Source organism: Pundamilia nyererei, unplaced genomic scaffold (genome assembly GCF_000239375.1).
Source record: "Pundamilia nyererei isolate P.nyererei 1_Seehausen unplaced genomic scaffold, PunNye1.0 scaffold00416, whole genome shotgun sequence".
Taxonomy (NCBI): domain Eukaryota; kingdom Metazoa; phylum Chordata; class Actinopteri; order Cichliformes; family Cichlidae; genus Pundamilia; species Pundamilia nyererei.
This window is the reverse complement of record NW_005187817.1, coordinates 149,941-168,442: the sequence shown is the minus strand read 5'-3', so window position 1 is coordinate 168,442 and position 18,502 is coordinate 149,941. Positions and strand designations below refer to the sequence as shown.

The following is an 18,502-nucleotide window of genomic DNA, read 5'->3' as shown; positions in this document are numbered from 1 at the left end:
AAAATATCAAACCGTGACACCAAAGTATCGAACCGAACCGAACCGTGAATTTTGTGTATCGTTGCACCCCTAATATATATATATATATATATATACATATTAAAACTAACATGAGTTAATATAGGGCCAACAAATGAATAACAAGCAAGGGGTGAGTACCGGCTGAACAAAGGGCCAAAACCAGGCTATGAAATCAACACAAGGCCAACCAGGGGCTGGAGTCAGGCTTACTACCGATAGCCAACAACATACCAACAACTGGAGACATCCAAGAGTCACAAGCAAGGCTAAAAGAATCAATACCAGGCTGTTCTACTTCAGGAAACACATCGATGTATCAGTATTAATACTGAAATAATTCATAGCTTCCTGCAGAATAACTACTGTCAGAGAGCCTTCCTATTGTGTTCTTGCCTGTTTTACTTAAATAAAGGATCCAAATGTTTCTTTCACTTCACTTCTTCCTCATAGGGATGTGTTAAAAATGGACATCAGCAGATATGTTGGCCATAATTGCTACTATCTGAAAGAAATTATGCATCTCCTCTGAAAGGTAGCTGTTCATTAAAGCCCATACGCTGTCAGTGTTTACAGCTGCTGCACAGGCTCAGCTCCGCAAGTCAAGTGTGTTAATGATAATGCACAACCTTCAATTAGACATACAGCAAGACACCCATGCTGACAGGCCAAGTGTCAGTCACTGCTGAGGACGGAGAGAGAACAATAGTGAGAGACAGAAGACTCAAATAAAAGAGCGAACGAAAGCAGGGATAAAAACAGGTGTAATGATTTTTAAAATCATAGACTCTAATCTGCCCTTTTATAATGTGATGCCTGCATATCATTTACCTCTAAACAAGTGATAAACAGGAAGTAAAGATGAAGACAGAAAGAATAAAACCAGGTGATGGAGAAAGATGAGGTGAGAAAATATGAGGAAAGCAAAACCAGATATTTCAGAAGAAAAACTCAGGAATAGAAAAAAAACAAAGAAGAGAGAGGGGAGGAGCAAAAACGGAACCAATCCAGGGATAAAACACCCGCCCTACCATCATCACACAGCCCCTAACCCAAAATTAAGGTGCAGTATTCTCCTGAACTATAGCTGGCGCCACTCAGACAATCCTGGCAGATAATAAGAGCTGATACAGCAAGAGAAGAACTCAAAATGTTTCCTGTTTTTTCCACAAAGTCTTTAGTTTTCAAACGACTGCAACATCTGTCCGGTGGCTGCGGTGGAAAATCGAGCCGACGAAAGAGCCACAAATACTGGCTGTGCTCTGGAGCACAAATACACAATCACATGAATGATGAAGTTCTGCAGTCTGGTTATGTCAAACAAGTCTTAGCTAACACTAACCAACAAAACTGGAAGGCTAGCTTGAGGTCAACACTGTGCTAACAGCTGCTCCACTCTGAGGAAACAACAGGAAGTAAGACAGAAATATTTTAGTTTAAGAATAAATGCGACTGCATGACTCAGCATTACTGTCTGCGTGGTGCTCACTACCAAGTGTTAACATTTGTTGGCTGTCACAGTCTGAACTCTGCGCTCGTCTCTCCCTCAGTTTGCAAAAGTAGATGAAAAAAAAAAAGCTGTCATAAAAACACTTATTTTTACTCCAGCAGAGAAGAAGAAGCAGCGCTCTCTTTCTCTGCTGCCTCAGCCTGTAATGTGTGTGCTGGTGCATGAAAGTGCACATATTTGTGTGTGTGTTGGATATTAAACTGGCGATGCGGCAACAGTTATGTCAACGACACACAGACACACACAGTTTCATGTTCAATTACACAGAGACTGCTCATTTCCTCTCCCTGGTTTATTTCCTTTACAGCTGCTGCCCGTCCATATGTCCAGCTTTTTTTCTCTTTTAATAAGCGGACGGAGCTCCCCGCCGTCCGCTTTAACCACGTCGTTGGTGAGCAAAAAGATGAGAAAATAGAAAAAAATAAAGAAGCAGCACAAGATGAAAGGAACATGTAAAAGCTTTCTTGATCCTCTGGACAGTTCAGAGAACACAGGAGAGGAAACGTTTATTGTCTCAGGTCAAGGATTTTTACCTTGAATGAGCCCACAGGAAAAAAATGGTCTCAGTGAGAGGACCTGAATATTAACCGACCATCTCCACCGGAGTGCAACAATCACATCCATCCACTTTCTGCTCCTCGCCAAGGAGATGTTCGGTTCCGTGCCCGAACCATGTCGACTGACTCCTTTCAATGTGGAGGAGCAGCCGCTCTACTGCGAGTCCCTCAAATGGCCGAGGTCCTCACCCTATCTCTGAGGGAGAGCCCAGCCCTCCTTCAAAAGAAACCCGTTTCTACTGTCAGTATCTGCGACTTCATTCCTCAAGTTTTTATATCTGACACATCAACTTCTTCCAGTTTAGCTGGCGCTCTGTTTTTGACTTATCAGAAAAAGTACTTATCATCTGTATAATCTAACAGTGAAACAATATTTAACAGAACTAAGTATGTGTGTTTAGAAACTATCAACAGGGATCAAATGAAAAGAAAATTGAATCAAATGTTCTGCTGGAGGAGAAATGAAGGAACAAAGAAGGACGGACAGCTGTGCAGTCGTAGCTCTTTCTTCTCCACAGTCTCAGCAGCGTTTTCCACATGGAAAAGATTTATATAAATCCTATAAAGTTTGTTTCTGTCTTGTGTGAAACTTGCATGAAAAGCATACAAGAGTGAAAACAGATATAACATCCCTTGAAAAATTATATAAATGAAACTTGTATGTTTTTGGCTACTTGAGGCGACCGTGGCGCTGGGGGTTGGGAAGCGCATCTGTAGCCGGAAGGTTGCCGGTTCGATCCCCGGGCTCTCTGTCCTGGTCGTTGTGTCCTTGGGCAAGACACTTTACCCCTGCCATATGCGTGATATGGCAGCCTCGCTTCTGTCAGTCTGCCCCAGGGCAGCTGTGGCTACAACTGTAGCTGCCTCCTCCAGTGTGTGAATGAATAGTGACATTGTAAAGCGCTTTGGGTGCCTTGAAAAGCGCTATATAAATGCAATCCATTATTATTACTTACTAAAACAATATATGAAAGTAATGAGAAAGTGGCCACTTTCATGAGTAAATCGTATAAGCCTTCTATGATTCACTATATGAAGTAGGCCACATCTGATGCAAGTCTTTTATAAGTTTTTTCTATTTCTTTTCCATGTGGGTTACTCTGATCAGCTTATTGAAGTTCTCTCAAACATTTAGAACATCATCACTCATGCTGTATCAAACTGAGTAAATAACATTCTGCTGTGTATGGTTACATGTGGCCATCAAATCAAATCAGCCCTGTATGAGATCAGCGGCTGTGATTGGTCCTTCACCAGCGAGGGCGGGTGGAAATCTGTCTAAATGGAAGGAGTGCAGGTCGGACTCTGCAGAGCTACAGCTCATAGATCTTTGTGGTTTTCCTCACTAGAAAAAAGTGAAAACATCTTCAGATCCTGGACAGAGACAAAGAAAACATTCCTAAAAATCCTTCAAATGAGAGTGAAAAAAACCCCTTTACAACATGGAAGGACAGGAAATGTCAGACTGAAGGAGGAAAAGGTGAAAGGAGACGAGGAGGGCAGGGCTCAGAGGAGGATGAAATGATGGAGGGCTGAAAACACTTCACTGTAACTACTCTGCTTTCAGCAGGCTCTCACATCTGTAAGTCTGTATCCATGGCAACAACACAGAGAGACAATTATGGGATGAGTCAGGTTTGATAACTCTTTATCTGTCCGTGTGTTGAATGAGGTTCGAACACGCCGGCAAGTTCATTTAGTAATAAATGGCGAGGTTAGTGAAGTCGTACACATGTGTTTGTGGTGTACACACACACACACACACACACACACACACACACACACACACACTAAATAGGCAGAGCTGAGCCTGTGGCTGTGAGTCGTCCACCAGCAGCCAAGCAGAAAATAGGCTCTCAACACTGCGTTTACTGAGAGGTACAAGCTGAGAGTACAGAGAGCAGGAACAGAAGAAGAGACGGAGTAATGAGAAGTAACCCGACGACGAAGAGAGGAAAGAACGAGGCAGGAAAAATAGGAGAGCACGCTTGCACAGAAGCTTTTTCTCTCACGTGAAAGGTCATTCCAGTTTCCTCACATAACTTTACTCCAGGCCAACTTTTTAAATTCAGTCTTTACCTTAGTCCAGATTTCTTATAACATAAAATCCAACTTTTCCTCTCTAACCTTTCTTTTCAGTTTTTCTGTCACATGAATTTGAATTAGTCAGAACCATTTCAGTCCACTGCTGCTTAGCCATCCATTTTCTTCTGCTTTTTCAATTCAGGGTTGTCATGGTTGGGGAGGGGTGGAGCTTATCCCAGCTGGCATGGAGTGAGAGGTGGGTAGACCCTGGACAGGCCCCGGCCTGTCGCAGGGCTTTGTAGTATTTAAATCTGTATTTTATGGAAAAGGCTGGTTAAGTCATTCGTTTCAGACACTTTGAGAATTCTTCCAGTTGCAGTATCCAGTCCTTCAGTCTGATTCTCCCCTTTTTCACACATTTCTAAAGAGTAAATAATTGAGCCTGAAGTCAAAAAGAAACGAACGAGTGAATTCAGATTTCTGAAAACCATTTTTCTTTCTAACTACTTAAACTATTACTGCAGTCTGACTGAAGCCTGACTGTTGATTGACTGTTCCATTTCATCCGCAGCAGGGACCCTCCTGTTTGTGCAGACGCTGAGAGTGGACGTAAATCAGAGCTGAGCTGGGGGCGCTCGGCCTCAGGAAATCCCCTCTGCCTCCAATAGACAGCCAGTGTCCTCAGCAGATGTCGAGGAGCAATAACATCAGACAGACTGCACTGCCGAGGCAGACAGCCATGCACTATTACACCACATAGACTTCCAATAACACTTCCCGGGTAGATGTAAAAGAGGCAATAAGATTAGACAGTCTGCTGCCGACTGCCAAATGGACTATAACAGATCACGGGCTGCGGGGGGACACTCGGCCCGGCGCAGGAGGGAGGGAGGCCGACCAAGCTAACAGACCTTTTTTGGTCAATTCTCCAAAGGTTGTTGTTTGCTTGAACCAAAGAGCTGGAGGTGAAGTTTTCAGGACACAATCCAAAGTTTGTGTCTGCACAAGTGAATCTTTCAGTAGTCAGACAAACACTGAGTTCATGTTCAGCAGCCTGAAGTCAACCACAGAGACGTGTCCTTTTTTTGCAGCTCGTTATGATCAGCTGAAATTGCACACGTGGCAGATGTTGTTCACTATTGTCACGTCTACAGTTTCAGATGGTCTAAAGTCTTTGTCTGTATGAATGCAGAGCCTGAGGACGAGGCTGCAAGCATCTGCAGTGATCTTCTCCTAAAAGCGCAGGCAGCTGCAGCTAGAAGGCGGAGTGTGAAACTGTGTCACACATCAGAAGAAGCCATTGGAGCGACACGCTGATTTACTGGAATACACATCTGTAATTACAGCCATGGTGCCGCGTGCCTGGATGATAGCGCCGTGAAAGCGATTAGCCTATGAGCTTTCATTGAGCACACTGAGCTCTTTCCTTCCTGACTGTTAAAAATAAAACGCCGTACAACACTTCCCTCGTCACGCACTCACACACTGCTGCTTTGACTGTTGATTGATGTCTCACATATTTTGCTAATATCACAGATTGATCTTCTTTTATGAAATCTGCTGCCAGTGGACCCGTCCGTGTTTGCGTTTGGTCAGAACGATAAGGTCTGCGTTAATTCATCGAGTTGACAACCAGCTTCTTCTTTTTTCTTTATCCTGGATATGCTGACCCTGAATGCTTCAGTGTCAGACCAACCAGACATATTTTCCCCTTTTTCTGTTTGCTGACATGAGAAAACTTCAGACTTACCGCAATGTTACCGTAACTCATTGTTTGTCATTTCTAAAGCTTTGGTTTTGTAATGAAATAAAATAATCTTCCAGATATCTATTTTTGTTTTTATACCCACCGAGAGCATCACGTTAACATTAGAACAAATTGATTTCTAAATCCAGGTTTCTCTTACTTTCAGTTCTCCACTCAGACTAAAGAGTCTGAGAACATCGAGGACGAACAAACACGTGCTCTTTAACCCCGCCCCCTCCTCAGACCCGCACATTTTGCTCAGGAGTAATGTTGCACTGCTTGCTGAACAGGCACTCCAACACGAAGCTTGATACAGAGAAACCATTTGTGCTGCATGCTGGCGTCCTCACCTGATTCAGAGCTGTACATGTAGACGAACCTGGTCCAGTAGAAGTGCTCAAGCAGGGCCATGAGGGGCTCCTGCAGCTGGGGCCGCAGCTGCAGGACGAACTGGTTGTTGGTCTGCACGGGGAAGGACGGCGTGACGAAGCAGACGTGCAGAGACCCGCAGAAGGACATCAGCATGTTGACCGTCCGCCGGTCGTACAGACCCATGATGGCGTACACTCCCTTAGAGAACTGTGAGCAGACTGGTACAGAAGCACAGAACAAGAGGGTTTCATTAATGTTTATTTAGATCATTTTTGAATGCTTTAGTCCGTCTGCCATTTGGAGCCAAACTAACAAATCCCAACATCTACTGGAACAAAGTTTCCACAAGTGTGTTTATTACATGTCTGACAAAATAAATCTTTACAGCTCATATGACTGAAGTAACATTAAACACATAGACGTGGTTAGATATGACTCCAACATACTAACGATGTTTAATATACCAAGATCTGAAAAGGGGAACAAATTTGACTCAGACCATGGGCCTTGGAAGGATGGGGGGCAGTGGGTTATTGCCCCAACACCCCACTCCCACATCTTGTCTTTTCTTTTGTTTAATGAAACTAAACGTTGCTCAAAACATGTGACCTGATTTAGACTTCTGTGGGAAATCTACCCTTAACCTTCCACAGAACCTGACGTGCACCTCCTGAGAAATATGACCACACATCAGGTCGACGTGGTCGCCATGGAAGGTAACGGCGTATGCGGTAAAGGGGTTACATGTAGTTACATGATAACTAAGAATGTAGAGTTTCTGCAGAATAATCAGTTGCAAGTGATAATGTCACTGTCGTTAGCATTTCTCTTCCTTTTTGTTGCTGAATATTAATCAGTGGACTCTTATTGCTATCCTCAGTGCCCCAGCATTTGTGTCTTTTCTGACACATTTACTCAAAAATAAAACAGGCCATTATTCCATTATTTACATCACCAACTACAACAAAAAAACTGTGTTGCTAGCTAACATCAGAGGAAATTAATGTTTACATCCTGTCACATGGTCACAGCCACGAGTCTTTCGTTAGACGTAGTAGCCTAACAGAAACGTTTCTCAGCAGAAGGAAAAACCTTCTAACACAACGCTGCTCCTGGAGGTTTATGGAGTTTGTTTTTTTTACTTACTGGGTCACGATTTCTGGAAAGAGACAGCAACGCTGCCATTTTTAATTTTCGTCCCACAAGGCAATACCATTTAGTTCAATTACATTCAAGAGAAGACAGACATCTCTGACAAACTGGGAATCTCACATCAAAACAATCCAGAATAAACAGAAGTGAATGAAAAACACTACAGACCAGAGTGTTTGGGGAGAACTGTCCCTTTAAAGGCCAGCTGTCTCTCTCGTCCCACATCTGCTTCATTTTGCTTCTGTGCCTTCGGCCGGAGGTTACAGAGTGCCGGTGCTCATAGTAATGCCTACCTTCCTGTGACCTGTGAGTTCACTGGCTGTTTGCAAACCAGCGTGACATCAACAGTAAAAACCTCGTCATCTGCCTCCATCCTCTGTCACTAGGAGTCCCTCCATCCTCTGGCCTCTCGCTCACCTCCCGTTCTCTTCCCTCGCACTTACTCTCTCTCTCTAATAATGCCATTTGTCTCATTGTCTGTCTTGTTTTTAAGCTCCAGTTGTCCATAAATCCAGGTCAGCAAACAATCCACGAGTAAAATCTAGCTCGTACACTTTATTATGACTCCTCAGTCACACTGTGCTTCATTTTGACTTAATGGTGCAAAACCATGACAGCTTTTTTCCTTCTTCTTAGCGTTATCTTGTCACATTCGGGTCGCCTTTCTTTGGCATTTTTAACAGTCTTCTTCAAACAAACATGAACACTTCTGAATATGCTGAACTCTGCCATTTTTCATGCATGTTTATTGTTTTATCAGCGCTTCCAGTGGGTTTTCTTCCTCCCATCAACACAGAACAGCCCAATCTCCATGTGGTAATAAGCTAACAGATGATAAAGTGTCCTTATCTTCATGGTAAACAGACATCATCTCTGCAGCTGACTTATCTGCCGCTGTGTAGCTGATGAAGAGCAGCTTCCTGTTTCACACAAAGCGCTCCCACATGCTAAATCCCCGTACACACAATAGCTCTAATCAAATTACTCTGAGATCCTTCACAGTCAGGGATTAAGTCTTAAGACAAAATAATACTCACTGCTGAGGCTCCAAAAGTCATTCTGTAAATCACTGGCTCATTTTATGGTCCTCCCGGATTTAGACCGAATCAAAACATGTCCATATTTGTGTGTCATCACCCAGAAAAATCCCCATTTAGGCTAAAACAAGTGAAACCTGAGAGGAAAGAAGGAAAGAAGGAGGCATCTACACCAGTGAGCAGCAATATTAAAACCACCTGTGCCAATGTTTTGTTACACCCCCCCTCTATGCTGCCAGATCAGTCCTGATCTGCAAAGGTACAGACTGCACAAAACTGCGAATGCATCATGACCTCTTTTGTACCAGCTTGGTGGTGGACCTTTGGTTGCCTCCATAGTTCAGGCTTGTTCATATACATCCCTTTGAGGCCTGATTTGATTGGAATCTGGGGAGTTGGAAGGCTTTTGACACTAATCGGGAGAGAGACGACTGCCATCGGGGAGTGCTGCTGCTAACAGGGCATGTAACTCAGCAGATTTACAATCTAAGTTAGGTCTGCAAGAAGCTCAGTGCTATGCACTTCTCACTTCTTTTAATGTTTTGGCTCATTCACAAAGCATAACTGCCAGTACACTCAACTTCAAGCTAAGCACTTGGACCCAGTACTTGGTCTTCCTACATTGGTAGCTATAGAGGTGCTTTAGGTGTGATGGTTATTAACTTCAAGCTTTCTTCCTGACATAATGATAATGATAATAATAATGGATTGGATTTATATAGCGCTTTTCAAGGCACCCAAAGCGCTTTACAATACCACTATTCATTCACTCTCACATTCACACACTGGCGGAGGCAGCTACAGTTGTAGCCACAGCTGCCCTGGGGCAGACTGACAGAAGCGAGGCTGCCATATCGCGCCATCGGCCCCTCTGGCCAACACCAGTAGGCGGTAGGGTAAAGTGTCTTGCCCAAGGACACAATGACCAGGACATGACTGTTTGTCAGAGCTGGAGAGTATTTAATCATTACAGGCTTTTGTCTATGGCGCTGACACTGATCAAGTGAAAACCTGAGACCCAAATGCATAAATATTGAACCCTGTATGACATTCAGCTTCTCCAAGTGTAAAAGGAAACCATCTGACCTATCAGTTGATTGGGGCTACAGCATTTGGCCAATCTACTGTTTGCGTTTGAGCTGAACTTTGTTGCCATGCTGGTTCCTCTGGTAGTGGTTCATTGATGTTATGTGTTAAAGTTAAAAACAGTGAGAGTTCAAAAGTTCATACACGGCAACAGACATCTGTTTGTAATTCAGTAACCTATTTTTTAGTGTTGGCCTTTTTCTAAACAGTTTACGATGATGACCTTCCAGATGGTTCTGCATAACAAACATCTGGTGCGTCAGGTTAGTGAAACATCAACCCCTCTTTCGGCAGTAATTGACCTATAAGCTTGTGTAATCGCTATACATTTACAGATATAAAGCAAATATGGTTAAATCTCCAGGTTGTCTCACCCACCCACACTGGAAGTAAAGCTATTCGGATGCATTCAAATTCAGAGAACAACTGTTAATTAATAGGTTCTTCAGTTTTTCTTCCAGCCGTGGAGCTGTTGATTCAATATGCTTTTGTTTCTCCTGAGTAAACTTCTTAATAAATGGTCCACAGACTGACCAAAACTCAAAAAAGAATCCACTTTTTGCAGTTTTAGAATCAAACTGCTGAAATGTACTTATTCATCTGTTTTTTTTGTTTTTTTGTTTCTAAATTTGCCAAATCGCTGCCAAACTGCTAATCAATGAATCAGTATTAGATCAGACACATAGGTGCTGACAGATGTCCTCGTCTACTTTCTTTGCGAACGTGTGTGTGTCCTTGGTGCAGATCCCTGAGGCCAGTGCTAACATGCTAACAGCAAGACCATCTACCCTTAGCAGACTCACACTGGAAATAACCATCCCCTGTGGGGCCATGCTATCATGCTAACAATAGATGTTTACCCTCAGGCAAATGCTATCAGTGCTAACGAGGTATCTGTCTCTTAGCATTAGCGCTGCTGTCCAACTGGGACGACAGGCGGGTCCTTCATCAGAGGGGGTCGGGCAGCACAGAGTCGACAGATGCTGCGAGCCTTGGGAAGCTCTGTAGTTAGTTGTGTTTAAATTAAAGCCAACGTGATGGGAGTCCAGATGTTTAACCTATGGGATTAGCCAATGAAGTGGTTTCTAATTTATGTAGCATTACATAAATAGCTGTCTTTGTTGATTTAATGAGCTCAGTTTGTGCTGTTTTTTTCCATAATGATTTAAAATTCATGTCATATTTTGTCTCTTTAAATGTATGAATATTCTTTTTTTTAATGCCTTTTATAAACTGTTGCATAAAATACCAAATGTGGTTGTCGTCAGTGTAACTATTTTTCCTTTTGTAAGTAAGTAACCAGGAGAAATGTCAAACGTGAGACTCTTTCTTGACCCGGTCAATGATTTCAAAGAGTTTGAGATTAAATGCACAGCAACACAACAATCTTTTTTCAGCTTTGTAGGGGTTAAAAATCAGCCTGCAGAGTGTTGAATAGCGGTGTGAAGACATGCTTGCAGTCAGATTCTTTAAACTTGGCAGAGCCAGGCACATTCCCTGTTTTTGGCCTTAATGTTGATGCTGCCTTTATGTCAAATGGGACATTTTTTTAATGTGAGTTTTGCCATTTCAGTCTATTTTTTTTAATATAGACAATGATCCAGTTTGTGAATATATAATGCAAACAAGCTGTCGTCGTTCTTTCCAAAACGATTCAGTTCCTCTGATGATCGAGAGGAGGTCAGTGATGTGTGACAGGATTTTGGTGAGACTACGGCGCATAACGTGCAGGTTTTAGTTAAACATGAGTTGCAACGATTTTCATGAAATCGTCCAGCTCGGGTGATTTTAATCGCACTTGAAAATCATTTGGAAAAATGTGTTATTTTGTGCAATTTATGACTTTTCTATGTTTATTTTAACTGCAAGCTTGAATCAGCTAATAGTTTCCAGCTATATCAAAGTCAACAACTCAATGTTGCGTACACACCCAAATACTCAAACACACGGCTCAACTCACCATCACTGAATTCTGTGCGTTTCTGAAGTCTCATCCAGTTGTGGTGTCTTTGCGGTTTGGCAGCAGAACATGTCCAAGAACAGCTGAGACAGCAGATAATTGGTTGAGTGTGTGCAGAGATCAACACAGCCTGGACCTGGCTGTGTGTTGCCTGGTTGTGCTGACAGATAGGTGGAAACTGTATTTGTGTGTGGACTGGTTCATAGGCACTCTGGTAACTTGGGTGCATTAAACACACATAAAAACAGATGAAATTGTTTTCACATTAGTCAGAAGAAAGTTCGAGGGCCTCGCAAATAGAAACCACTATTGGAGATCACTGGAGATGTTCTTAAAATACAGGAGAGTGCAGGTATGTGCGATGCTATTAGTTATACTTTTATTAGACCCTGTTCCCATCTTTGTGTTTGGCACTTCAGTTTATTTTCCTCTTGATGACTTGTTTCATTCCCACTCATGTTACTTTCACTTGCTGTTCAAGTTTAGATGCTAAAAACTACTAAAAACAACACCAGGACACATTTTAACCACAGTGCGAGTGCAACCTTAAAGCTGCTAAATAAGATTCATATTAGATGTACCTGATTTGCTGTAACACCAATCAAAAGTCCAGTATGGGTTCACTACGTGCTGGACTTCCTGTCTCCACCACAGATGTTTAAACCACAGCTGTCCTGATTCAAGCCACCTTTAACGTTCGGGAGCCAAACAGTGAATGAGGACATCGATCACGGCGTCTCAGCGAATGAGCTGACCTCGCCTCGTACCCACACAGGCTCCTCCAGTCAGACAGCTCGCTCCTCGCCACCTAAGGCTTTTAGACAGAGCTTTATTTAAACACAGCCCACAGTCGACGACGCCAAGTGCCACGGGGCCCGCAGCTGAGACCGCGTCTACCCACAGAGCCATGCATCCTCCTGACACGCCGGTCCATCTCTGCAGATCTGCCTGTCTGTGATGAATAATCATCATCACCCTCATGTTTGCAGGGAGAGAGAAGAAAGGACTCTTCCGCCCAGGGGAACAGGCGGGTAATTGTGAGGACATCTATTAACCTTAGGCTTTCACCGTCATCCTCCTTCTCGACTGTTTACTCTCCTCCACCGAGCAAACAGGCCGGCCCGGAGACACACAGCCGATGATCAGGTCACTGTCTCGGTGCGCCGTTCGGCGTTCTGTCACTCGGCCAGCACGAGTCACTGTCGCTTCTAACAGAGTGACATCGAGTCAGGTCGGAAACAGAAAGAGGAGTAACTCCAGCACCAAAGCTTTCATAGTGACATTTATATTCACCGTTTATTTGATCTGAGGTGACGTTCAGGGAGAGATTCAGCTGGAAGTGTGTGACATTATAAAAGCCCAAAATGGGGACTTCAAAGTTCACAGACAGTGGAGTGGTGAAGACATGAGCCCTCTGTCTAAATACCCTTTAAATGTCCATCTGAGTTTATATTCTTAGATTTTTTAAACTTGGGTGGTTTCAACGTATAAATCTCAACAGTAAAGTCCAGCTGTGTCTAATGTTAAATTGTCTGACTTCACAGCAGAAATAAACATGCTTACAGCCCACTGCAAACAAACAAACACACAATAAGTATAATAGCTCACTTCCATTCTGCAAAGGGGGGGATGCTTTTATAACTAAGCTTTAAAAATGTACAAATGTAAAAATCAACAGGTGTGGATACGAACGTGAGGAGCTGTAGGTGCTACTTTAGCTTCAGAGTGCTGTCACAGTGGCTACGTGTACAGTGTACGGCAACTACACGTCATTTATTCGGTGTTAAAGGCTCTGGAAGCAGGTGTCCAGGACCGAGAGGCCAACAGTGAGATCTTCAGTTCAAATAAAATTAGAAGAGATGAAATTTTAATTCCGACTCGCAGTGATCTGAGCGGCACTGTGAACCCAGCCCAACCTCAGGCTCTAATTAATGTGTTTTGTAGCAATGCTGAATAATGAATTAAATGACTGCCTTCCTCGGGGTGATGCAGCGCACACACACACACACACACACACACACACACACACACACACACACACACACACACACACTAAAGTCATTTAGGCAACTGCTGCCTCTGAGGCATCAATGCAATAATCTCCTGCTGAGAACGCAGCTCTGACACACACAAAGTTACACAGACACGCTGATCTAGAGCCTCTCTACTTGTGTTACCCCCCTACAGTTGTAGGTTCAAACCCCATCTGTCAGCTCAGAGCTCAGAACCTCTACATTTACATTTCAATCATCCACAGATATTTACCCACAATTCACTGCAGAGATAACAAAAGCTGCGTGAACCACTCAGCCTTTATTTAGCAGAAGAAGACAAACCTTGACCTTGCTGTTGTCATGGTCCCTGTGCCTCACCAGCTGATTCTGTATTAGGCAACATGTGTTTTGTTGTTTTTTGCTCTCTCCTTCTCTCTCACCTGTCGGGGCGGTGCTCATTATGGGCCCCCGCCCCTGGCCCACGCACCTGCCATCTCCACACCTGCTGGGTGATCGCAAAGTCTATTTAAGACGGCAGCACTGTGTTACTCGTCGCTGGATCGTTGGGCTATCAGCGTCAGACACTCTGCCGTTAGTGAGTTAAATTTCCATCAGTTCGTCGTTAACTCTAGTTCCTGTGTACAGCTCCACCCCGGACCTTCCCCTGCCTGCCTGTTACTGTGTGGACGAGTGAGTGGATTTGTGTTACCCCGCTGTGGAGAAAGGAGAGAGATTCTTTGGAGTGTGTCTGATTTCAGTTCTTCGCCTCACATGCCCTGGACCCCCGTCCCCTCCCTCCAGCACGTTGTAAACAGTGTCACCTGGTGTCGTTGTGTTAATAAACTGACTGTCTACTCTGCAAGGATTCCCGGCCTGCGCCTGAGTCCATTAACTACAACCTGACAGTTGTTGGCATATGCGCAACTAAAATGACTGATGAAATGTGTCTGGTGTCAAAATGTTCAAAAATGAAAAGTTCAAAGTTTTCATGGTGATTTAATTTCTTTGTTATTCTGGAACAGTGACAATAAATTCAAACAAACTAAGAAAAAGGTTGATATCAGTTAAATTATTGGAAAAAAAAGGTCCTTATTTAGGTGAATTCACTGAATCTCTTATAATAAAAAGGTGAACCAAAACTTACCACGAAGTTAAATCAACAGAACTCTGCTTTCACTTTAAATAAACCTTTATTAATTGATTTTCCCAGGCAACCTGCTGATTCACATGGCCTAAGTGCATTTCCTGGAAGCAAAATCTCAAGTTTTTTCCTCATACCTGCAGGATGGATGCAAAGCACCCAGTAGCTATGACACCCAAATTTCTGAGGCTTGACTGAAGAGGAGAAGATTTAGAAGAAGATATAACCCCTAATTTCTGAAATCTCACGATCAGGAGCAATAATCATAGTTTCTCTTTTATCTGTGTTTACATGAAGGAAGGTTTTATGTAATAGTTTGAATTCTTTTAGCAAATACTTAAAGTAGACAATGTATAAAACTATATATAAAGTCTCTGACTGAATGTCATTAGCATGATAAGAGGTATTAATGTAACGTCTAATAATTTGGTCTTCAGGGAGTTTCTAAAGCCAAAATGTAAAGCCCCGAGAGGCAGAACTCACTTGATTCATTTCAACAGTAAAATATCTCCAGGACAGATTTATATTTTTGATCACAAACAAGTCATTAAGCCTGTTTATCATGATGCTGTGAGCAACAGAGACGGGCTCCAATAAAACTAAAACTCTGAATTCTTTGGAGTCTGCTGCTATCAACACGTCACCAGAAACAGTAAAATGTGCAAAACCGACTGAAAAATGTCTGTGATATTATTTTTCTCCATCAAATAATTAAGTTGCTCAGCTACTGGTATGTTACAGCCCGATGTCCTCGTCCCTAATAGCAACGGAGGTCAACTGAACCAAATCCAAACACAAGAAGATCAATACTGAAAATTATAGTTTTAATGCAGTACAGCTGTTTCAAACACAAGGAAAACCACACGCCCGACTGCGACCTTTGAACTCTCTGAGGTCAGGAAGCAGTTCTTCACACATCAGCGTTTTGATTCTGTTGTTTAATCCAACATTTAGCGTTTGTCAGTGGACAGTGAGATGTTTCCGGCTCCTTCTCTAAAACTCTGCGCTTTAGTTCTCCTCTCTCCTCCTTTGTTATTTCCTCTCTGAACACAATCTGAATCTTCCTCTTTTATCCTGCCACTCTGCCATCTGATATCACTTCTGTTTGTCCGACATGAAATTAGAGATTAAGATTATTAATTAAAGATAATCCCCTCCCTCCCTGCAGCTAGCCCTCGTGTCTGACAGACGTTTTTTCGTTTCTGCCATTATTTGCCAAATTGTGTTGTTGAGATAAAACGTCTTTCCAGGCGATACATGCAGCGCTCTTTTTTTCAGGGCTGCACTTTATCCTCATTTCACATTTGAGGCATTCAACTGAGCGTGTAACTACAAGTGAGTCCTCAAGGGCGAAATGTCACCAGCAACCCAAATCAGCCCTCTCTCTCTCTTCCTGTTTCTCTCGCTCCTCTCTTTCCACCGGCTTCCTGTCTCAGTGTGTCCGACACGATGCGCTCTTTATTTATTTTTTTCTACACCAATAAACAACAAATAACACTAACTACGGGGAGCGGGGCAGTCGTGTTTCTTCCTTCTGTCGTCTCAATCTGTACGCTCCTGATAAGGCGAGTCCTGGCAGCGAGAATCACCATTTAATTTCTCCTCCGTCTCCCTCCCTGCCTCCTTCCTCCTCCTCCTCCCATCTTCATCTGGCCCTCGGGGAGGGCGGTGAGTTAAAATGTGAGTGAGCGGGCTCCCATGCTGCTGCTGCTCAGTGATTACAGCTGATATTTAATGTGCAAAGTTAAACTGCTGAGGATTCAGAGGAGGAGCTGTGATATTACAGCTGCTCCGTCTGATGAAGTGTGAAAACTCAAACTTTAAAAGACCTCTGCGTCACCTCAGAACACCTTTGGGATTAATGGACTGCAGTCACACTCCACATGTGCGCTAACACTGGCTGAAACAGCAGTGAGATATAAACTGTAATGTTGTTCTGTTGTATGCATGTAAGTTGTATAAGAGCTGAGAGAGCAGTGTGCTGTATATACTGTAGACCTGTGTGGAATGACAAAGGGGACTTTGTTACAGCTAGCTAGCTAACTGCCTCCACGCTGGCTTTTACGGTAGAAAGCAGAGAGGTCAAAACAGCAGAAATGTAGTAATCAGTACAAACACCAGCAGAATGCACCAGTGCCTGAAACTAAGTTTGAGACCACAATAATAAATAAATAAGACATAAATGAAAGTACATCATTTACCTAAACATAAAGTACTTTATTAAAAATAGTCATAGACATGGTGGAGGCACACAGCTTATTTAAATGCACTGTTACTATGAGCGATAACATTACCCATGCTTATCCATACCATACAAACACTTAGCTTAAGGAACATAGTTGATTTCACAGCAATCTTTCTTATAAAAACCTTCCATAGCCAGCTCCTATGATAAACTGATATGAGAGCTGACAGACAGACAGCTTGGGGTTTTTGCTGAAGTTGATCAAATGCCTGTTTGGCCAAACAGTCTCCATAATATAAATCTGAGTTTCCGAGTAATATTAGCGAACATTAGTTCACCTAATTCTGGTGAGGAGTCGGTTTGGTGGTTAGAGATCTAACTTTGAGAAGCTTATGAATTAAAATGAGAGAAGGATGTATGGGTGGAGAACGGTTCAATCAGGGGTGAGAGCACTTAATGAAGAGGGTGAGGAGTGGAATGCTGCTGGTCCACATGACATACCTGTGAAGGTATGCGGGCATCTATGAGAGAGGGCAGTGGGCTTTTTTTTACCTGATCGGTTAATGTGTTGGCGGAGAGGTATAAAGAAGGTCAAGAATGTCTCATTGTGAATGAGGACACAGAGTTAAAGGGGAGGTAGTTTAGGTAGATGAGGTTAAATATCGGCGGTCAGCCATCCAAAGCTACAAACACTGCGTGACAAAGGTGAGGAGGGAGGACAGGTAGGGTGGAATCAAAAATCAGGAGTCATTTCTGATGGAAGGATAAAAATATCAGATATATAACAAAGTCTGATTTCTAGACGAAATCTTCTGTGATTGTTCATTTATAGACATTTGTCCTCGTCATTCTATGTATTTATTTTTAACACATTATTCATTTTTATTCATTTATTTATTTTTACCTTGACTTCATTGTTTGCTTATCTCTGCCTTGACACGCAGCTGTAAACTATTTGGGATCCGAGCCGATCATAAAGTAAAATAAGACCCATGGAATAGTCACTCTTCCTTAAATTTAACAGACTAGCTCAGCAATAGAGACGCTTCATATTTTCCCTTGAAATCAAACAGTGTTTTATACGTTTGCTGCAGTAAAATTCAGTGTGACACTTGTTTAATTTCACAATCCTGCAGGTGAGCGGTGTCGCAAAGCAATTTAACGGCCCGAAAAATTACCTTAGCCAAAATAAAAGAAACTTCATTTTCTGTGCTCGGAGTACTTTCCTCCACTTCATTTCTTCTCTGCTGACGGATGGATTTTCTGCCGCTCAGCCCTGAACCATTACTTCAGCCTAAGAAAAAATAAAATAAGCTCCATATTTCTTCATAAAACGGTGCCGTCGCAGATTTTCAAGGTGCGGTGGGGTGCGAGTTCATGGAGCCATCAGCAGAGTCTGAGCCTGCGTTAACACGGGGTCACGCTCAGGTTAAAGCTCCATTCACAACCCTGTTACATGCTCTGCTACACTGGGATGCTCGCTCCAACCCCCATCCCTCTCTCTGCCTGTCCTGACTCAATTCATTTCACTTCTATTCAGTCCATCTCCATTCAATTCAGCCCGATTTGCTGGCGTGAATGAGACATGGTGACGTATTGGCAAAGACTGCATTTGGGTTCCTTTGAAACACGATGTTTTTATTATTGCCGCAACATCTTTATTAAGATCCAGGCTTCTCTCCATCACCCGCTCTCCTCTGCTGCTCTGCAGTGACTGT

The 18,502-nt window shown here is 43.0% G+C and overlaps 1 protein-coding gene across 5 annotated transcripts in view; it reads right to left on the bottom strand.

The window, feature by feature from the left end:
- Positions 1 to 18,502, bottom strand: part of LOC102204572 (glutamate receptor 1-like) — a 104,040-nt gene that overhangs the window by 55,987 nt on the left and 29,551 nt on the right. For all 5 annotated transcript variants that reach the window (XM_005753257.1, XM_005753258.1, XM_005753260.1 and 2 more), the window contains exon 3: positions 6,208 to 6,447. In XM_005753257.1, the coding sequence (XP_005753314.1) occupies positions 6,208 to 6,447 (240 nt within the window). The remainder of the gene's footprint in view (positions 1 to 6,207; positions 6,448 to 18,502) is intronic.